The sequence below is a fragment of the Polyergus mexicanus genome, unplaced genomic scaffold (genome assembly GCF_030449975.1).
Source record: "Polyergus mexicanus isolate NDT 795.1 unplaced genomic scaffold, iyPolMexi1.0 SCAF_1, whole genome shotgun sequence".
In the NCBI taxonomy this organism is placed as follows: domain Eukaryota; kingdom Metazoa; phylum Arthropoda; class Insecta; order Hymenoptera; family Formicidae; genus Polyergus; species Polyergus mexicanus.
Window position 1 is genome coordinate 434,678 of NW_027223321.1, and position 24,439 is coordinate 459,116.

The following is a 24,439-nucleotide window of genomic DNA, read 5'->3' on the forward strand; positions in this document are numbered from 1 at the left end:
AGCGTTTTTTTATTGCAAAAATTTTCGTAGCGCGAAAGCTAATAATATATGCATACGCTCGTGAAAATCAAGCACAAATTTTGCATTTAGCTCAAATCGGTATATACAACATACATACATATACGAATTATGGTAGCACTTTGCACCATCGAGAAGACTTTGAGAAATATAACAAAATATATATTTACATTAAAATATAAAAACTACAAATAAAAATATTAAAGTCTAAATCAACAATTAATCAACAAAAGTACGATTTCATATAATTATATATAAAATATATTTTTATGTGTGTGAATAGAGAAAAAATGATAATCCCAAAGAAAGAGAGAGAGAGGGGGGGGGGGGACAATATAAATGTATAAAAGAGAAAATAAGAATGTTTAGAAAAATATTTTAAATGTCTTAAACGTTTGATATACTTCTTTTTTAAAATATCCTTGAAACGGCCGTTAAACTTTTCTGTTGATTAGATAACATTATAAGGTCTTTGTATATTTAAAAAGTATATAGTTAATGTATCTGTTACTTGTATCACTACATTTTCAAATATCTATTTCGCATTTTCTAAACATTCGTTTCTATATCTCCCTTTTTTCAATTATATGTACAAGAAATTATATGTACCTCTACTCTTAAATAGGTGAAAATTTATTATGTCTCTTAAATACTTTGAAATTTTAATATTACATCCTTATTAAAAATTTGTAAGGCATAATAAATCTTCGCTGCGATTCTCTATCGTAACTTCATTGTTAGTATTCATTTGGTGAGATTTAATTTAAATAGATCTTGCGATCTGATTTAAATAAGATTGAAAATAACTTTATCCATGCTGCATATATAAAAGGTCATACTGTCAAAAGTGCCCTTTCACTTTAAAATCTTTTGAGCGAGAGGAATCTAAATCTCATTTGTTCATATCCTTGCAAATCGGATCAAGATATCGTGCCAATCTCATGTTGTCAAATTTTGACATTAATAATCGACAATGATAATAATGATAATGATGATAATGACAATATTGATGATGTTGCTGTTGATCGCGGTGATAGTGGTGTTAGTAATGATGGCAAATAGTAGTAGTGATGGCGTCTGTGTCGCCGTTGCAGAATCGATCCGATGCCCTAGTTACCAGGAGAGAGTGAGACGAGAGAAAAAGACCATCTATAGATGTGTGGGATGTATGTATAAGATGGCCCAGAAATGTCACGCTTGCGCGTGATCGCAGTTCTGCTCGAGGAATATACAAATAAGCGCGCGGAAATTTTATTATAATCCAGGACAATCTTTACAATACCCTTAGACATCTCGGAAGATGATTTCGTTTCTGAAAATTTAAAAATATATTTTATAAAATAATTTTTTCAAAAAAATTTTTTTTTTAGCTCTCAAGAGAATTCAGTTTTAGAACTGATACGTCTTTAATTCTTTAATTTATTAAATGTGTCGCGTGATTTTTGTTTTCTTAAATTTGGTTTTATGTACTGATATTCGTAAATTGCTCCTTTTGCCCTTTTTATGTATACAATAATTTTATATAATTTTTGTATTTTATAAAAGTTTCGGACTCGTAACTACAAAAATCTCGAATTTCAATAATTTTTGAATTATTGTATATTTTTGAAAATTGACGTACTTTTCAATATTAAATACATCTGAATGTAAATAATTTTTAGATTAAATTTATTTATGAAAAACAATCTTGGTTGAATTTAGTTTAAAGGCGACGTGTATTATATATTTTTATTTTTAAATTATTTACGATACTATTGTTTATACGTATATGTGTTTTCTTTGATACAAATTAATTTATTGTTATATAAAATCTAGGTAATTCCGTTAATGAACATCTCAAACAGTTTTAAATTATCATTATGTTAAATATTAGTGTAAAATTGAAGGAAACGGGGATTGCCATGTCGAGCCAATAGGGTGGGTCAGGGTTAACATCGAAGGTTGGGTTCCTCCTCCACATTGAATCCTGTCGCGAGGAAAGAGAGGAGGAATGGAAAACGGGTAATTCGATCGATAATACGTGAAATTCTTTTATGGTTTTCAGGTATTATTCGACTAAAATACACTATATCAGTTTTTTAAATGAAATACAACTTCTATATTAAATTAAATATATTCGTATTCTTTTTTTGATTCACATTCGACTTTCCCTTCTTCTTTCACCTTTCTCCTGATCCGTTCTCCGCTAATCCAGCATCCTCGTTGAGCTTCTATTTCTCTCACCATCTACTCGTCGTCCTTGTCCTTGTCTCATCTTAATCTTTCTTGCTTCTTCTGTCTTTCTTTTTTCTGTTTCTCTTATTTCTTCTTCTTTTTCTTTTCTTTCTTTCTTTTTCAACTTTCTTCTTCAGTCTTTTCTTCTTTTTTTTTTTTTTTTTTTGTACATATTCCTCTTTATCCTCGATTTATCAATAATTTTTGTTTAAGTGTTATCAAAGACTTTTATCAATTGATAAGGAGACAATTTCAAAATTATTTGTAAAGCTTGAGCAATAGCGATATTAAAAGAAAAACAAAATATGCTTTTATTAACATTTTTGTATCTTAATATCAAAGAGCAAATTAAATTTAAGTTATATCTGAGTATTTAAAAAATGTAAAAAAATATGATGCGGAGTTACTAAGAGTGTTACATATGCGTAAAAAAAAAAAATTTTTTTTTTTTTTTTTTATTGTATCCGTAAATAAAAATTATTTGTGGAATACGATCTAATCTATTTTTTTCTTGACAATTTTTTAGACTAGAAGCATCGTAATTAAATAATCGTAATTAGAGTTGTTGAATACGTGACGAGCATGACGTCAACTAAGGAATCAATTTCTCTTTGTGTTGCAGATATTTCAAGGCAGTAGCAACGACTTCAACTATGAAGTTACAGCAAATTTTCGCGCATTTTATCGCGTCAAGATGCGATAAAAAAAGGCTGTGATTACTTAACTTTTTCATCAATATAAATCTCAATCTCTTAAATCGATTGATTAATTTCGTATCAAATATGATATGAAATCATTGATTTCTTCCTTTGAAGACTTTTCAACGATCGATATATCGATACGAACTCTTTTCTTATTCTTTAATTGAAAGAATTAAGGATTGAATTTGCAATACGATAAACTTTTATTGAAAAATATGTTTCATCGTTGAGAAGCAACTAAGAAGAGGATAAATTATAATTAGGCAAATTCATAAAAATTGTAAATAACGGTACAAATAAGAAAAGCCGAATATTGTCTAGAGAAGACATTTAATATCACCGGACCGTAAGTAAGATCCCCCCGTCACGGTGGCCAGTTTAGTAAGTGGCAACATAGCAGCACGATATAATGAAGGGTCGGAGATTATTGTTACGGGGGATGTCATCCTGGCAGCCTCATCCAGGTTAAAAGGAACAATTCATTCATCACCCACGGCGACGACGACGACGACGACGACGACGACAGCAGAAACGACAACAACCTCCAGCATGGATACCAGTGACGATTCGAGTCTCGACACCGCTGCTGCAACACTTGTTGCCTCAGGCGCTACCGCAATCGCCTCCGTCATCGGCGGCACCGCATCCTTGACGGTTAAGGCCGAGAGACCCGATCATCTGGCGGGAACGTCGACGTCGCCCGCTGTGGCTGCTGGACCTATCGGTACCGGAAGTAGCCTCTTCGCCGGTATCGCCAATAGCAATAAGACGAGTAGACCGGATGATTGGCTGGCGACAAGCAGTCCAGAATCACCGCAGAGTTCTCTGCAGAGTCAGCACGTGGTTTATACCGCCTCTCAGCAGCAATTGTCGGAGCAACCTCCTGTAGCCCACTCCAGTCCGCATCAACAAGTTAGCAATAATGGATATGCGAGTCCCATGAGCACAGGCAGTTACGATCCGTATAGTCCCAACGGTAAAATAGGTGAGTACTTTCTGTTTCGATTTTTTTTTTTTAAATGTTGCAGATTTTAAGAATTGCTTTCGCAAGAAAGATACGCGTAAGCGTTCACTATCTATGGCTGGGGAAATGGTAGGGGGGAGAGTCAAAGTGATTCTAATATCATATTCAGGAAATCTGCATTATTATAATTATATTCTAAACAAACAAGTATTATTTATATTTGAGTCCGTATATGTATCTACGAGATCCTGTTTTAAAAATTAATTCGATGACAGAAAGTTTTTCGCCATCCTTTATGCGAGATTAACTGGCCGAGAGAATAAGAATAATGTCCAATGATGAGAACCTTGTAATGGAATATAAATGTCTAAACCAGCTGAGATGATTTAAAATTTAGTACTTTTGATTTAATCTTTGACAAGATCTACGCAAAGCTTTCAGTACGCATGCGCTTAAAAAAAAAACACTGTTACTTTCTGAGATTCTCTCTCAATTTTCTTTTTCTCTAGACGAAAAGTATATGGATAAACGCATTCCAGTATTTATATATATATATATATATATATATATATATATATATATAGTACCTATATATTTATAATAATAACACGATACACGCCATCTGTTGTCATATTCTAAGAACAATTTTTATCATGACAAGCAGATGGCGCTACTATATCGCTATTGAGCTATTTCTGTGTCATAATCTGTAAAATTTCTAAGATTTGACATCAAGTGGTATTCACATTATATATATGATACCTTTTATATATGATACCTTCTTATTGTTGCACTCTTATTGATTACTATATATCAACTGGCCGAATAAGTATTCCTCGCACCTTTCTGTGTTTTTTCTTTCAATAAAAAATATCTCTATCATATATTATACATATATATACATATTATATCGTAAATATATATTATATACCGTATATGAGAAGAGATATAAAAGGAAACGTTTTATGCATAAAAAAATGTATTATGTATTTAAAAAAAGAACATAATAGAATTAAATATTCTACGCATACATTAAAGTAGCACATGTGAAATAATGAGAGACCAACGCAAGGGAAGAAATGAGAAAAAGTGAAGAAATATTTTTCCTTAAATAAAAAAATACGAAAGATATTTTTGACTATACGCTTGACATCACATATCCTTGAAAAATGTATATAAATGCAATCTTGGGGGGCAAATCTTGAGACTGTCTATTATGTTTCCCGTTTTTCTATCAAGATCGGCAATCTCGTCAATGAATAAATCTAGTATGTGTGCGTTAGCATTTTCGATCTCCCGATTGTCTCTCTCGTCTCTATCGAGAAGAGTGGATATCCTTGAGAAGGAGCATTGTCCTCGATAGTTACCTCTTGTTCGGCCACTTAGCTCGGCCCCGACAAGCTTCTCGTCGCCTCGTGACATTGCAATTTCTTTCCAATGTCGAAATCGATACCAAGCAATGTTTCTCGCATATCTCGATTATAAGAAAAATTATCAATTATACAAGTATTAAAATCTTTATTATATAAATACGAAAATTTATAAATTCATTTTTATGTCTTTTTCCTGACATTTTTTGCAAATATATTATCCAACATATATTCAGAAACTTTTTAATATTTTATGAACTTTGTTTCAAGATACGATACGTAATAAATACAAGCTACATTCAGCATAAATTATTTGCTAATCTATTCATCAATAATAAAAATTTATTTATTTACATCGTATGTAAGTGGTTCTTGATTCTTCTATATAATATCGATCGTTAGTACAATCTTAGAAATTGTAAGAGTACGTTTTGTCCAAAGTAATAATTGAGATGTTTCTTAAAAGATAGAAATAGAATTAAAAAAAAAAAAAATTTCTACATTGAAACTTTACATCGCAATATTTTTGTATAGAGTACACACATAATATATATACGCGATAATAAAGTCACTTTCTTTATATAATTGAAACCTAAGCTATCGATTAAGCCTATCAAGAATTCAATCGGCTTAGCTATTACTATCAACGAGATCCGATAATCTGAGATACTCTTATTAATTAAACGGCTCGCGTAGAGACATAGTCCACCTCGCTATTTCCACGCACGTGACTTTTAGCGCGAGACATTACCGTGTCTCTTGAAACTTTTAACTAGGTAACTCTAGAAGCTCGAATTAGTGCTTATGTAGCGGCTTGGAAGCAAAATTGAATTGCGCACAGAAAGAGTGAGAGCGAGCAAAAGAAACGATGAAGCCTCGATGCGTGTCGGAGGCCTCGCAGTGTTCAACGAAGCTTCACGAGATTCTATAATCGTGTCCGGTTTGCTCGCCATCGGCCGCGATAGACTTCGCGTTCTAATACCATTGCCGTGTTCATATCGGACAAGGCAATGTTTCGCGAGGTTTGCTTAAATGAAAAAAAAAAAAAAAAATTACAAAAGCGATTCAATTTATTATGTGTATAAAGTATATTTATTATAATTTATAATTATATAATAAATAATTTATTATATATATAAATAGAAAGTATAAAAAAAAAAATAAAAATAAAAACGTGAAATACAATATACGTTCAATAATACGAACGGCGTGATAAAATCATTAATAATAAAGGAATTATTTATATTATATACATGTAAAATATAAAACGTAAAAAAAAAATATATATATATAAATTTAAAATATAAATATGCGTGGGACTATGATTTATTAGATTAGATTTACGTGACTAAATATATTTTTAATGTATATGTAGGAATTTATATATAAATTTATATATATATATATATGTATTGGAGAATAATTTTTTATATTTAATGCAAAAATTTGAATTCACACAAGTGTTCGTGACGACGCTGTAGCCCACACATTACCATTTTCATTGAAATCATCATTGTCGTAATTAATTGCAACAGAATCGCTAACGTCAGCGATCGTGCGGATCGCTGATCAGAGTCGTGCATTAATGTTCTCGGGTGTGCCTCCCGCGCCCACACTCGGCCTTGAGCCGAGAATCTTGATTAAGAGAGCGAGCGAGTGAGAGAAAACTGTGTGCGTTGTCAGTAGGGAAGAAAGAGAGAGAGAGAGAGAGAGAGAGAGAGAGAGAGAGAGAGAGAAGAGGGTGGGGGGGAGGAGTGAGGGGGGAAACGTGCGAAAGAAAAGGAGGATGCAGATGTCAAGGATCCTAAAGGCGGAATACTGATTGTACGTACGTGCGTATAATGTGATTTAAGGCAAAAAGAATCGAAAAATTTCTCAAAGCTTAAATAGATAAAAATTATCCAGATAATATGCACGTATCTGTAGATGAACTTGTAACGCGGAAACAAGCAAAAGCAAATGTGTTAATTTCGGATCACATGTTTATTTTACTTCTTTACGTATGAGACATGTTTTATGTTATTTTATTTTAATATCAATTTTATATTTCACGATACTTGGTATTATCAAATTATTTCACTTCAGCTGTATCGGTTAATCTTTTTGCGGAAAATTTTTTTTTTTTTTTTTTACTTTATTAACTTGATTTCTTTTGTTTATTTATCTGTGCAAAATCAGATGTTGGTATTCTTATTTATATAGCAAAGAATTATTGTGTATATTTTATATATGGTATATTTGTTTCAAATCTGTTCAAAATTACTCGTAGAATTCGTAGTTTAAACGTATTTAACGGAGATGCCCTATATATAAGATTTAATAATTTAAATTGAGAGAAAGAGAGGGAGAATGAGTGAGAGATTATCGTATACATTAATTTATGGGAACTTCGCGAATTCAAAGAGATATAAAAAAATCCATCACTACTGTCTTGAGTAAATCGAAAAATTTGAATGATCTTCGATCGTATTTTGACGTCTTACGCAGAAAATTGTCGATATGGTTACGCTTCCAAAATGTTCTTTTTACGGCACCGTCTATCCAGGCTCGACTGGATACACCGAGGGTTGTCCTCCTTTCTCTGACCATGACCCACCCCGGTAGCCCCCGGCTAGATAGTAGCTCTCAGCCCCGTTTCAATGCTCTCCCCCGCGTTCGTAACTCTATCCTGACATGCGCAACGCGTTCTCACCACAGAACGTTTGTGCGTGTGCGCACGTACAAGGATGCCATGCCATATATTCACTCGCTAATTTTGCGCGCAGTATGTAACAGGTGGATGACGTCATATAGATTAGGTATCCCTATCAGGCGCTGTTGACAAGTTTTTTTTTTGTTTTTATTTTTCTTTTTATTTCACCAAGAATTATGCATTTTCTTTAATTGGAAATCGCGAGCTGAAGAAAAAATATATTCAAACATTTATCCAAAATATTAAAAAGAAACTCATAAAAATGTACACATAAATCGCGTTTTAAACTTTATAGAGAATATCTAAATAATTTAAGATCTAAACAAAATTTATATAAAAGAGAAGAGTATACAAGTTTGCGAAAATGCAGTGTTTGTAAATTTTAACGCTACACATTGAAAATTGTACATAATTATTTAACACTCTATTTATCTCTCTGATCCAGTTAGTAATCCTTTAAATTCTCTCACAATATCCTATATTACATTAATATTAATTAAGTCCCATTATTATCAGTCTATCTACAATATATCGAGCGGAATTTAGAGACTTAGAGAAACAGACGGCAAATCGTTACTTTAATTAATTAAGTCGACTAGAATCGGAGTGTCCAAGTTCTACTATGAGATAAATGAGTATGAGAATGAGTACAAATATACACACAGACACACACACATACACGAGGAAGAGAGTTTATTCAGGCATGAAGCATAGCGCGGTGTAGGATGCGCGTTGACAGTGAAAGTTCCAAAGACGGATCCACTTCAGCTTCAGTAAACCTGCTGCTTCTGATGCCGCAGTTCTCCCTTGTGTCTGCCCATTCTACTCGTTCTCTCTCGAGCGATCCGCCTTGGCTTCAGTCGAAGGTGAACCGTCAGTGTTGCGACTTTGACGCTCGTGTGCCCATTATAGTTTCCAATTCCGTCAATATTATTGCGTCAATGAATCTCGAATGATCGATATTTCGCGGGTGATAGTGCGCGCATGTATAGGCGAGTAATTACAAAATTGTGCGCGTCTCACAGTGTAATCCCTGCGCACATTCGCATTATCAAAAGGTCTCGCGTAATAATAATTTTCGAATAAAAACTAATTAAGAAAATTTTTACGCGGCTAATCCTCAAAGAAGATAATATGTAAGAAAATAATATGAAGAAGAAATCATTTTCAAAGAGATTTTCAATAAAATTTTAATTCATAGTAAAAACATTGTTATAAGAATGTATATAAGATTGAAAATAATCGAAAATATAAAGGTTAATAATAATCTTTCTTGAATTTTTTTACCAAATTGATTGAAAACCCCATGTCAAACTAGTCGAAAAATGTACTTTAAAGAATCTTCCATTATTATGGAGTATCCTACGTAATTTATATATCATAAACATTCGGAAAAAAATGTTTAGAGATAATTTACAATTGGCCTTAAAAAAATTTGACTATCGCCTAATTAATCCATTCCAATTTGCGTAGAGGAAATTTTATATGAAGAGCGACGCCGATTGTTGTTGGTTCAGAAACTGTGATACACATCGATGAGATCGGAGCCATTCTTTCGCGCGTGTCTGCCGAGAACGCACGTGCGTGTGTTAAATGCATCACACCCCCACTAATGGACACATATACACTGCAACGTGATGATGCAGCAGCAGCAGCAGCAGCAGCAGCTGCTGCTGCTTCGCTTATTAGAATCTTTGGACTGACCCGCGTATCCAAGAAAAAGCAATCGTCCGTTTGCTGTTCTGTCATTCATTTCTGTTTCATTTCGCGTTCACTTCCGTTTCGATTGACATTTGATACATAATTAGAGTGAAAAAAAATCATAATTTGCTTATTTATCTAGCTATGCTTATTTTCGAATCTCGCTTAAATCTTTATACTTCTATTAAATATACACTTACATATTGGCGAAAATTATAATATTATATAGCGTTTTATTTTGCAAGAAGAATGGTAAAAGAATAATGAAACAAAATAATAAAATGGGAAAAACATAGAGAAAAATAAATAGAGAACGATACGGATGGACGAGCCCATATCAGATAACTATAGTATATTTTTTTGTGTGTATTAATTGTCTTTTTTGAAAATTAAAAAAAAATTCTTAATTTTTAATACGAAGATAATTCCAATAATCAACCTTTATGTGTGAAAATCGATTGCTTCATATAAATAAAAATGAATATATTATGTGAAGTAACGAAAAGTAATAGAAAAATAATACAACGAAATGTACGCGATAAAAACATACGCAGATAATTTTTTTTGCAAAAAATATATTGAAAATAGCAGATAGGAAAAAGAATAACCAGGAACGAGTGGTAAGGATGTAGGTGGTCATAAATGGAAAAGTAGAGCGAAGAAAAATGCTGACCCCGGTACTTTCCTTATATTCTATCTTACACAACTTCCATAAGGATAGATCGCGGTCAAATCTACTTGCTATTATTATACCGTTATTCTAAAATAGTGCAAGTGTTCTATATTTCTGTTTTTTTTTTTTTTCTTTGCCATAATTCTTTCTCGCTTACACATTTATTCTTTATTTTAATACTTGAATAGTTTTTTGTTCATTACATTCATATGGGAAGCTAATATAATGATTTATGCGTGACAATTTTACGCATAAGTTTTCAATTATCTCTAGACATTTTTTCGGAATGTTTATAATATGTATAAATTATGCCGGATACTTCAATAATCGGAAATTTTTTTTAAGTACAGATTTTTCGACCAATTTGACATGGGGTTTTTAAATTTATTTAGTAAAAAAATTCGAGAGAGATTATTATATATTAACCGCAATTTTCAATCTCACACGTTCTTATAACTGTTCTTACCAAATTAAAATTTTGTTAAAAATCTATTTGAAATTGAATATATTATTTTGTTATATCTTTATTATCTTCCTTGAGAATTAGTCGCATAAAATTATTTTTAATAACTTTTTATTCGAAAATTGTTAATATATTGAGAGAGACAGAGAAACACCTATTTGTTAAGAAAATATCGATCCTAAATTAGACAAAAAATATGTGATTGATGATTTATGATATATCTGCTGGTTTCAGAATATTTATTTTTTAAATCATAATAAAACGTTAAACATGGCACATATTTGCTTATATTGTTAAAAACTTTATAATAATATAATATATTAAATTAATATATATGCGTATATTTGTACTCGCTGTCAGAAATGTTTCAATATGAAATTCAATGAAATTCCACAATTGAAGCTCGTGTAAGAACATATTTAGAAAAATAATATAAATAATAAAAGAATGTATATATGTGTACATATATATTACTTAAATATGTATTTTCAATATTAATATTGAATTTAATTTTAAATATGTACTATTTTTACATTCTGTTAAAGATATCGATTAATTATACAATAATCACATACCCACGCAAAATCAAGGCTAATATATTTAAATGCAACCAGATAAAACAATCGCTTTTATTTTTCTAAATTGGAAAAATTTTACACTGTATTCTCTTTTTCAAATCATTATTTACTGACAGTTAAGCAGAAATAAGACACGTTTAATATTTCGTCCATTTCATCAAATTTTATAAATGACAGTATAGTAGAATTCAGCGCATCGCGCGCGCGATCTTTAATTTGTCAAACGTCAGAGTTAAATCGGAGATCTCAGCATCAATTTCTGATTCTTACTAATTATATAACGGCGTGGAACGATGAATTGTTAAACTCCCACGGCAATAATGAACATGAGTGAAATCACTTTGTTTACTGATTTCGTTATAATATCTCGAAAAAATTAATTGTAATACATTTATTAAACATCGACAATTAAAGCATCTTTGGAATTTGAGTGTAAATGCGAATATAAATATATAATATTAGAAAGTACTCTCTCTCTTTTCAGCTGATTTAAATTAACTCTCTCTCTCTCTCTCTTTCTCTCTCTTTATAATGATAAAGTCTAATTTTGAATCCGCTGTTCCGCGAACCGAATAAGTAGCGTCAGATAACTTTTATTTAAGTTTTATTTGTATGTAATTTACAATATATCAAACTTGTCAATTGTTTTATGGAACGTGTTATATATTTATGTTTATTATTACATATTTCTTTATCTTTTTACAATTAGCATTATATACTCAGAATTTGATAAAACATCGATTTATTTGTCTATCTTTTTTCAAATCTCGATCCTTGCTTTTCTTTCTGAACGAATTTTTCGATGGAATATAATAATGAATTGTACGATACGATCAAAGTTTTACATCTCTCGATTCCTCTTTAGGGCCTTTAAATCTTTTTTAGAGAAAAAAAAATATTTTTATTTGTTTCTTGTATACTTGGATTCTTGTACAACTTTTATTATCCATTTTTTCTACCCTTTCGAGTGTATACATATATTTATACAATATATACTAGAAAACACACATACTCATGTCATTCTCTCATCCACGGGAAGGCGAGGCTGCGCGAATGTGGAAGAAGTTTTCGGATACAAGCTCGATTTTCAACGCTCGATCCTTTTCTTCAGGATTTTACACGAAAAAAAAAAAATGTTGATCCCGCGAGCTTCAAAGAACGCAAGTAAATTTAAAGCAACAATCCATTATACGCGATCCATTATATTCACTCGTAATTGACTTGTAGATATCGTGTAAAGATAAAAAAAGGACGATTTTCGACTGATCGCGAAACATCGAGCTGTTCGATACTATACTAGAGAGTGAAAAGAAACATTGTAAGGTGGAGGAGAACGGTGAGATGCTGCAGACAATGCCACGGATACCAATCGCGGGGATTCGCAGAAGATGGGGCAATAAATATGCCGGAAATCTTCAGGAATCTAGTCCGGAAGTGTCAAGTAGCGATACATTCTCACCGAGATTTCAAGCGGATTCGGGCACTGCAGTGCGCGACGAGGATCTTCAACTTTGGGATTTGGATCTTCATCGTGGTCTTAAAACACAATCGGATACTAATCACTATCGTACTGTTACCACCAACATCGCCGAATTAACTAATAACGATCATCCAACTTCACCGTTCCCTGTCTCGATCCAAGGTAAATTCAAGCAACGCTCATGATGATGGAATTATAATATATATTGGTCTTTGCTAATTATCAGATTCATGTACTTTACACATGTCTTGCAAATTTTTCAAATTTTTAAATATGGCCAAAAAGGTGACTTGATATTTATCAAAATCGTGCAAATATATGTATATATATATATCTTTGCAAGACAAGAAGGGAGGTTAATATAATTTAATGATAATTAAAAAATGACTTGAAAAGATTATTCCTAGACAATCAAGCTTGTCAAGAACAGATTTCGCATGTGATACTTGTGCTAAAAAATTTATCGGCAGAAAAGCAATAGACTTGATATGAAGATTTGGCATATGTCATGTTGTCGGCTAAATATTGATTGAGTACAGCATACAGTAACAAAATATACAATAATAAGATTTGCTGGCATAAATCGAAGGCGAAAAATCAAACAGATCTCTAGATAATATAATGTATCTTGATCGAATCTTCTAGCAAATTGTGTCGTTATACTGCTAACATTTTGTTTCATGAATTCTTTTTGAACACTTATCCTTGAGTACGACGCCGATACTGTTTTAATACTCTATGAATATTTTATGTTACATTATATAAAATATTTCTCAAATATTTTGATTATTAATTATTACTATATTGGGAAGTATGTGTGAGAAGTTCAGAAAATCTTATGTTACATCATAATTACGTATATATGTGCGTGTTCTTTTATGAAGAAAAATAATTAAAATCTCTTAAAAACTTTAATCGTTAAATTTCAAATATTTTCCGACTACAAAAACTCCACTTTTTGTATCATACATTTTTATATATTCAATCTTCATAAATCTTAAATATTCAAGAGCTTGTTAATATAAGTTTTAAAAAATTTATCATACAAAGTATACCCCAAACAGAACATTAATTTATGAGGGTGGTTGTACAACATTATTTCTTATAAAATTTTAAATTGGCTAATACATATTATTATTCACATTATTTCAACATTTTCTTGGTGAAAATATCAACAGATTTATGTGTCAAGATGTTTTTAATATCGTGCTATTAAAAATAAAAAGTTCTTTATAAAATAAATTTTATGCATACAAGTAAATTCAAACATTTGTAGTTTATTTAATAGCTTTTATTTTGAATATCTATCGGATATTCAACTTGAGATTCAATTACTAAAATATTAGGATATTAAAATTTAGAAACTATATGTCAAACTGTTATTTTTCCTCATATTTTCGTTGAAAAAAAAAAAAAAAAGTTTGCTGACACAAATCTGTTGATTTTTAACGTTACAGATATTAGGTATAAAAGATTTTAGATTTTTTTTATACATTTTTCGCACATTTTGCTCCTTGTACTATAATAGATATTATATCTCCAGATTTTCATTGACAAAAATAAATTGATGCTGTGTGACTTTCGCAAATTTGCAAAAAAAAAAAAAAAAAAAAAAAAAAAAATTAAAAAGAAAGCGTTAAATATATCGCTAATACGCGTATTCGTCTAATATACGCATATTTTCAAGGAGTTTTTACACGTGAATCTATTTCTTTTTTTTCGCTTCGTACGAGTTTACGTCTACGTCTTTCCATTTCCTCTTTTCGCACGCTCGCTTAACCAGTCTACCATCTCCTCTGATCTCTGGAAGGAAACGAAGCAGTGTTCACTGGCCTGTTTTAGCTTTCGTCTCTCAAGACAGTGAGCACAGTGCGATGCGGTGGGAGAAATAGAGAGGGAAAAACTCGCTATTTGTTAGGTAAGACAAGAGAACAAGGAGGACACGAGTGGCTGTGTGCGTCTGCTCGTATAGATATTCACCAAGAGAGCCAGAGTCAAGGCCGCTCACTCTGTTATGTCGTGAGAGAGACGTACTAACCAACATGGAAACCTTGCTGAGGAATATTGAAGCCAGCAATCGTGCGTCGAGTTCGCGCGTCGAATCTTTCTGGGCTTGTATAGAAACGCGCTTGCCAATCGTATAACACGAAATTTACATTTGCATCTACTTCCTAAATATTTATCTTTTTATCACTTGAGATACGAGGGACGTTTATAACACACACACACACACTTCAATTAATGTTAAAATGAACAAATAATTGTTATTAGATAACAATATGTTCTCTTAAATATATATGTGCCAATACTCGGCGAAAAATTTCTTCATTTATACTCTATCTATCTTTCATTTTATATTATTTCATAATGATAATTACTTGATTAATTTGAAATTGACTTTTTCTTGTTGAAAAGGAAGATCATCGTTAATCGTAACCTTTTAACTTTTAATATTATTATGCATCTTTATAATTTCACTCTAAAGTGAAAAAGAAATTCTATCGGTAAAAAATAATGTATGATACAAGTAGGACATATTTATATAGATAAGAATGAACAATGCGCGCATTAAAAGATGCAAGAAAAAGATACACAATTTTCTCATCAGTTATGAATACTTATTATTTCTCTATTCTTGTCCGTATTTTTTTAGTTTATTATTTATCTTATATGTTACTGATATGTCGTTTAATTATAAAGATTAGGATATTAAAAATTTCAAGTATATAAAAATCATGAATCGTGGATCACTGAAGAGCGTGCGAATATCTAAAAATAATAATAATAACCTTTAAGAGAGAGAGAGAGAAAGGGAGAGGTAGGAGATAATCTTAAAGGGAGATGATTCAATGATTTAAAAAAATATAATATACTAACTGGGACACGATGCGAGAAAATAGAAAAAGACACGTGTCACTTGTTGAATGGAAATAACTTACGCTTATCTGGGGAGGGGGGGGGGAGGGGGATGTAAGATCTATAAGTATATTATGAATTATATATAATTATATATAATTTTGATCAAATATTTGCTAATATTCATTAAATATTTTATATAAAAAATAAATAAACAGTAAAAACTATTTTGAAAATGGCACAACGAGATCTATCTCTCTATTCAATTTTTAAGCCGACTTTATCATCTGTCAATTTTTATCCGCCCGCATGCATCCATTGAGCATTGAGCTCCATAACATACTGAAGAGTGAGCCTTCAAGAGGGTGGGGGAATGACCCAATTCATAGAAAAGGACACATACTTGTATGGATCGCTATCTTTGTCGGGGATTCGCTGATTGGTTGATACCATTATTGTAGTATCATAATCAAAAACATCGACTGTACGTTTCTCTTCACATGTACTTTACGAATTGAAAAAATAAAATAATTATCAGCCATTTACAATTTAATTGGAATTTAGTTTGAATTAATAAATAAAACTAAAAACACTTCTCGGAAGCTGCAGATCGCTTTTTATCGCTAAATATCTTGAGAAATGTTTTCAATTCAGATGGTATTAAATAAATGTGCGTAAATAGAGATAGATAGATAGATAGATAGATAGATAGATAGATATAGATAGATAGATAGATAGATAGATAGATAAATAGATAGATAGAGAGAGAGAGAGAGAGAGAGAGAGAGAGAGAGAGAGAGAGAGAGAGAGAGAGAGAGAGAGAGAGAGAGAGAGAGAGAGAGAGAGAGAGAGAGTTCTGTCTCTTTCTAATTTTGGCTTCAATTTTTTATAAGATGTAATATAAGGAAAAAGATTACTCCAGTATAAAGCTCACTGGCATGCGTTTACATGTATATATATATTTATATATGTGGGTTAGGCGCTGTTATGCTCAATGTGCACATATGTATATTTATATACAATACATATATGTATTTATGTATCGAAGGGTGTACGTATATCTGTAATGCGTTCATACTTTCACCGACCATGACTTCTAACTTGCCCACGCCTCACTCGGCGAATGGAAATAGATAAAAGAGGTAATAGAGACGCGTAACGATATCGCTATAAAGGTTACGGAAACCTGTTTGCCTATCTAGCTAGTAGGAAGGAAGAGTTACTACGTATATATTTCTTTAGATATAACAAATTGCCATTTTCAATATAATATTTAATATCGGGTATTTTGAATGTTGCACATTATATAATATTATATATTGTCAATCTTTAATAAAACACACACATAACCTTAATTTTTTAATTAATATTATAAATAGAAAACTAATATATATATATATGTATAAATTATATAAATAATATAAGTGGCACGAGGAGAGGAGGTGAATATATCTTTCAAAAGCCAATGCTTTTAAATATAATAATTATATTAATATAATATGTTTGTGTTGAAAATTTAACAATAGCTATTTCAAAATAATTTATGTAATATAATACTGTTACATTAATATGTACTAATATAGATTTATATTTACTTATTATATTTACACACACACACACACACACACACACACACACACACACACACACACACACACACATATATATATATATATATATATATAAGACACTAGCTAAAAAACCTGCAAATATTCCTGAGAAAATTTAATATACATATACATATATATATAAACTTATAAACGTATATTATTATTTTGTAAATTATATACATACACATACACTATTTGTTTATGAACAAAATATTGTATTAATAATTAATGCAATATACATATATAATTAATGCAAATATTATATTAATCATTAATGTAATAGTTGCAATTAATTGTTGCAATATTAAAAAGGCAATATAAATTAATTTAAAATTTAATGTATAAAATTTGAAAATTTATTTATTTGAGAAATTTGTCGAATATATTTTCTTATCGAAATTATATTAGTATCAATTTCTATTTATTATATTATGTGTAAACAATAAAAATGATTAGAAAAGGATCTATTATCTAATTTATATAAAAGAGAGAAAAAAAGATTTTGAACTTATCGATAAATCTGCAACAAACATATAATACTATAATCGATTCAAATATATTTCAGAACTTTTGTCAATATAAATTTATATTTTATATTTCAGGTAGGGACGAACTGTCTCAGTCAGGTTCAATAAACGGTTACGGAAATAATTCCGGGGGTGGTAATTGTGGTGGAGGTGGTGGTGGCAATGGGAATGGAAGCGGTACTAGTGAAGGATGTGATGCAAAGAAAAGGAAAGGACCCACGCCACGGCAACAGGAAGAATTGTGCCTTGTATGCGGCGATCGTGCGTCTGGTTATCACTACAACGCCCTGACGTGCGAAGGTTGCAAAGGATTTTTCAGACGCAGCATCACCAGGAACGCTGTATACCAGTGCAAGTATGGCAATGGCTGCGAAATCGACATGTATATGCGACGCAAGTGTCAGGAGTGCAGACTAAAGAAATGCTTGACGGTCGGTATGAGACCAGAATGCGTTGTGCCCGAGTATCAATGTGCGGTAAAGAGAAAGGAGAAGAAAGCACAGAAGGTAGAACGCACAACAGTAAAATATTTTATATCATACAATGTTTCTTTTGAAAATGTTACATTTTCTTTTGAATGTGGATATTTTTGTGAAACTCTTTGAAACAGATTTTTCTTTACTATTAATAAAATTTTGATCTATAAATAATTGTCTAATCAAATAGAGATGCTTATTGTACAAAATTCCAGAATAGTAACAAAATAAAATTTAACTATAGATGTGCAATATTTTATAAATATTCTTATAATTTTTTATACACACTTTGCTTCAAAGCTTTGTTTGTATAGTTAATAAATAAAATCAAGGAAAAACGTTAAAATAATTATAATTTTATAATAAGTATAATTTTAAAGAATTCTTGTTGCCAAATAGTACTAAATCCATATTAATAACGGAGATTGCATGTTATGAAAGATTCCTATAGCTTTTTCTTTTTTCTTTTTTTTCTTTTTTTTAATACTGTACTTTTATTTTGCAAATTTGAGAAATTTTATATATAATTATATATTCTCCGTTTCTTGAAAATATATACTTACAGAAAATAAGTTTTTTACTTTCACTACTTTAGTTCAAATTACTTTGGAGATTAAATATATTTACGTATTTAATTTCTTACATTTACGGATTTTTCTTACTGCAACATCATTACATTTTTATATTTATTTATATCTTTGTAATGTGTTGCAGGAAAAGGATAAACCAAACAGTACGACGATGAATGGTTCACCAGGCAGCGCCGGAATGGGTGATCAGATGGGCGTGAAAATCGAGCCAGCGGAAGCGGAATCGTTGTCTGTGTCTGGAAGTAGTGGCATTCTCACTCCTGTCAGTCCTTATACTTGTGTCAAGCCTATTAGCCCTGAACAAGAGGAACTAATAAACAGGCTTGTGTCTTTCCAATGTGAATTTGAGCAACCAAGCGAAGAGGATCTGAAAAGGATTACGGTACGTATTCTTCATCTTGTATTGGACTGTGTGTATTGTTTATATTATAAATCCTTCATTAGTCATCTTCTTACATGTACATGTTGCAGACTTTTTAAAAAAGATTGAATTTATAAAAAGCCTGCAATGCAATATATGCATTTGTTCATACATGTATTATTTTAAATAAAAATATGTTATTATGTACTTATTAATCTATATCTAATTGTATAAATTTTACAAATTATATAGATTTTGTATAGATTTTTAATTTCATGTTTTTAACGATTAATGCAATAAGCAATTTAGCACTTAACGTAACACGTTTTGTCTTTCAGAATCAACCCCTGGAGGGCGAAGATCCGAGTGACTACAGTTTCAGACACATCACTGAAATTACGATCCTGACCGTGCAGTTGATCGTTGAGTTCTCGAAGAGGTTACCCGGTTTCAACGAGTTATTGCGCGAAGATCAGATTACCCTGTTGAAAGCATGCTCCAGTGAAGTGATGATGCTGCGAATGGCAAGAAAGTACGATGTGCAAACTGATAGCATCATTTTTGCTAACAATCAACCGTATACGCGTGACAGTTACAATGTCGCCGGAATGGGAGACACCATCGAGGATCTTTTACGATTCTGCCGTCAAATGTATGCCATGAGGGTCAATAATGCCGAGTACGCTTTACTCACGGCTATCGTCATTTTTTCAGGTCCGTGTATATATGGTATATCGTATTAAATTTTAAATATATCCATAAAAGCGATGTTTATATACGATGGTGCAAAATATATTAATAATAATATCTCTTCTTCGTATTCAAAATCCTTTTTAATAGTTTTTATATTTGTTCAGGTACAAATGTAAATTGTCTTAGCAAAAGCAAAGAAACTTATCTTTTTATTAGAGTTTGTTTATTTTTATTTAATTTATGTAGAATGTTTTGAAAGCACTGTTGTTTTGAATATTTTTAATAAAATCACCGTTTCATGTCTTCTATCAATGAAATACATATACAATAATAATGTATTTTGAATTCCAATCCCATTATTTCTATCATTTCATATAATTTAAATTTAGTAATAATTGTTGTGTTGCAGAGAGACCCGGTCTGTTGGAAAGCAGAAAAGTGGAGAAGCTTCAAGAGATCTACTTGAAGACGCTGAAAGCGTACGTGGATAATCGTCGTCGGCCGAAGTCTGGTACGATCTTCGCTAAGCTCCTATCAGTTTTAACCGAACTTAGAACCCTTGGCAATCAAAACAGTGAGATGTGCTTGAACTTGAAATTTAAGAATAAGAAGCTGCCAGTTTTCCTCGCTGAAATCTGGGACGTGATGCCCTAGTTTCCCAGTCGCCGATTAACGGCAATTGCGCCGGTCGGCTGAACAAATTTTTTGACGTCGTAATAGCAGCAGCAGCAGCAGCAGCAGCAACGGCGTCGATGGACGCATGGACGTGGAAAACGGCCTGCGCGACTCTTATACTAGTGCACCACTATGCCACTGCCTCACCGTCGCAAGTCAACATATTGTATCAGACGCTGTTCTAGGTTCATTACGATCATTTGTTCTTTCTCGATGATTGACCACCTCTAGGTATCATCCTGGACTGATCGATCTTTATATGGTTTGTAAGGATAAGCATAAACAAGCCGGCCCTGCACCACTCGTGTGTGATTCACATGTGACGCAAAAAAAAGTTGTACTTCGCAGATCTAGATATATGGATGTGAAATTGTAAAGAAGAGAGAGAAAACCGTCGAAGATTTTTGTGAAAATGGTAAATGATGCAAATGATAAGTTCATTTAAGAGCAATGTATTAATGAGGATATACACTATCAAAAAAAAGAAAAAATACATCTGTGATAAAAGAGTTGATCCGTATAGTACTATGAAACGAAGGATTCAGAGAATCAAGGCTTTATGCTACCAAAGATCCATAATATCAAATAAACGTGATATCAAATCAGTATGATTCATAGAAATTGATCTTTGGAGAAACATCTAGCCACTTATCTATTTAAATCTATAACCTCCATAATATTCATCTATCAAAAATATTTTATTTAAATTGAATCGGCGCTCACTTTGAGCCACTAGCCAATCGTACCAGTACTTTCTCTTGTGTGTGAAGTCATATATTCTGTTGTTTATGTAAACAAAGTCACGCGAGCCACGTAGGGCCGGCTCGGGAACGAGGAAGAAGAAAAAGCCCTGTATATTGGAAACGTGCGGAAACATGTGCATTTCGAACAGGAGCAGAAGAGGAAACATAAAAAAGGATAATACATTGTTGTGAGAGAAAGGCAGTGGCGCGGCCCAGGCTGTGATACATAGAGAACAGTACAGAGAATGAAGATATATAAAGAAAGCTACCTGCAATTTACATTTTATCGCTATGTCTCCTACCTGGATACATCCTTACATACAATCGATATGTAAATGTAATGTATTATATGATATAAGATATATTGATATATCGGATAAATCCCATTTGTCATTCATGAGAAAGTGTATAGTGACAAATGCAGTTATTATAAGGGAGGGAAAAAATAGAAGGATATAGTAACAAGGTGAGAATAGGAGAATCGTGATAATGACGAAAAATTATTTAAGTAATCGGCGATATCGCTCGCAAAAAGAAAGTTCGAGAATTTAAATCTTTAGTCAACAGTAATATACAACATTCTCCCAAGTTTTGACCGTAAAAAGAGCAAAGATGAATAAAGCCTGTAAAGAAGTGTTCGCTGTTGAGCAGCGTCGCACAAATGGAGCGCAAAGTTAAAGAAAGAAATGATACATAACAATACCATAGAATCTATATCATGCATACACATACAGCATAATATATCTTGCTAGCATATACATTGTTCATAGAGAGAAGGAGAGTGCGAGGAGCATGCATGTGTGCGCGCACGTAAAAGAAAGAAAGAAAGAGAGAGAGAGAGAGAGAGAGAGAGAGAGAGAGATTAGAGCAAAGGCCAGAAAATTAGGGAGTCAAAGGTTGAAGAGGATCTACACCGCAGCAGGATAACGCGTCTTGGAATTCTATATATTAATATTTTTACTAATACAGATCATAAAAATGGTTAGGATGTCCCACAAAAAAAGGGTAAAGAACTAGAAAAATAAAATTATTTTCGCGAGATATATATTTTTTACGGGATATAACATGTTTAAATGTTATAAAACAGAAACTGTTTGATATGCATTACTTATTTATGAAAATGCAAAAATGTTCGTAAAATAAGTAATGCTGAAAATACAGAAGAATATTTATGTATTAATTTTTTTTTTTTCCACATACATCGTTTATGCTAAAATTTTAACAAAAAAATATGTTCTTAAAATATATAAAAAAAGATATATATATATATGCGGGACGTCCTACAAAGATATGCGAGGAAATATAAGATATTCATGAACAATACTGATGTCTTTTTTATGGGGCAACTGATATAAGGCACTCTGATTGTTCTCAAACAGAAATATGGGAATACATAATATTTTTTTTATTAAGGAAAAGATATATATATATATATATATATATATATATATATATATATATATATATATGTGTGTGTGTATATATATATTTTAAGTAGAGTAAACCAATTTTGAATTCGTTTATTGAGTCGAAAATTGTACAGCAAATGTTAATAATGTTAATAATAAGTTAAACAGTTTTATCGCATCTATTATTTTATTCGAGTGCGTGCCAGGCGCTCGTGCATGTGTATGTATGTATAATAATCTATTCTATATGCTATTATCTGAAAAAAAACTGACAATTTAAAAGAAATTAAGAATCTGAGAATCAATGAATTCAAGGAATTAAAAATTCCACAATTATTTTGAATGTTATTTATTATTTACGCTACAATTTTCGATCGAATAAATCGAAATTTAAAGTCGGCTTTCTCTATTCGTTATAAACAATCGAAGATTAAATTTTATAAGATAGTTAAGAAATGACGAATGATACATGATACGCTTGAGACAGATCGATCACCTTTCATTCCAAATTGATGGAAATGACGAAAGCAATCGAGCGAGAGAAACTGACGTGGCGATCGATTATTTAGAAATACAATAAAATAAGAAATACAGTAAAACAGAAGTGATGAAATTCGTTGTGACTTGAATTAATTCTCGAGCGGTTGCGCTTTTAAAATAATAATCAGGCACCCATAAAGCATTTGTTTATTATTATCATTAATAAAAAATATTTCACATTTATTATGTTCTCAAAAATAAATTTCTTGTACATATTTTTCATAGTTTAAAAATTGAAACAGTATTAGAGGATATGTAATTACAAAAAAATAATTGTTAAAAATAAATTTGTCTAAATAGTTTTATCAATATTTATCAAGATATTTTTATCGAGATATTGATTAATAAATATGTTATATATGCACCCGCTTGAGATTTAAATCTTCCATAAATCTTATTTCTATAAGAACGCGAGGCTAGTTTGGTAGTAGGTCGTAGATGAATGAGCTAGGTGACCGAGTTCTAGTGCAAAGCCTTGTGCCTTCAGCAGCGGATATCGGCTCACCACAAACAGAAAATAAAGAAAAATACGTGAAAATTAACCGTCCGTCTTAATCTTTTAATGAAAAAGAAGAAATACTTGCTATAAAAATTGTAAGTGAAATCACGCGAGTTTGGCGCATGTTGTAACGATGAAGATAGAGAAAAAGGAAAGACAGAGAGAGAAAGAGAGAGTGAGTGAGTGAAAGGTAAAAGGCAAAATAGATGGGAGACATAAAAAATAGACTGCGAAAGTAAATTATTAAGAATGGCTATAGTTGATAGAACATTTTGAAAAAATAATTATTAAACGCGAGGATTGTAAGATGAGAATTAAATAAGAATTATGAAACAAGTTCTTATAGTTTGCAGAAATCATAACAAAATATAATAACACACTTAATCTCTAATGATTAGAATTAAAGGATGAATACAAACGATGACAAAGAATTCTTGGATTCTTGGATCTTTAGATTTTTAAGGCTTCCTCTATTCTAAGAGTTTGAATCCTCGACATACTCGAATTCTTAGATTCTTGGATTCCAAGATTCTCGGATTCTTAATCCCTTGAATAATTAATCCTTGAATTCACAAACGTCCAATTTTAGTCCTTTCGATTCTTTCA

The 24,439-nt window shown here is 31.5% G+C and overlaps 1 protein-coding gene across 3 annotated transcripts; it reads left to right on the top strand.

The window, feature by feature from the left end:
* The first annotated feature begins 3,289 nt into the window (after positions 1-3,289).
* On the top strand, positions 3,290-23,911 carry LOC138934487 (ecdysone receptor). 3 transcript variants are annotated; one of them, XM_070298412.1, is made up of 6 exons: positions 12,291-12,538; positions 12,602-13,016; positions 17,923-18,353; positions 19,038-19,295; positions 19,613-19,988; positions 20,377-23,911. In XM_070298412.1, the coding sequence occupies exons 2-6, from the start codon at positions 12,716-12,718 to the stop codon at positions 20,619-20,621; spliced, it is 1,611 nt and encodes a 536-aa protein (XP_070154513.1). In that variant the 5' UTR covers positions 12,291-12,538; positions 12,602-12,715; the 3' UTR covers positions 20,622-23,911. The 3 variants fall into 3 exon arrangements, with proteins under 3 accessions (XP_070154605.1, XP_070154513.1, XP_070154428.1); XM_070298504.1 differs by lacking the exons at positions 12,291-12,538; positions 12,602-13,016 and adding an exon at positions 3,290-3,918; XM_070298327.1 differs by having other exon boundaries at positions 12,291-13,016.
* Positions 23,912-24,439: the final 528 nt, after the last annotated feature.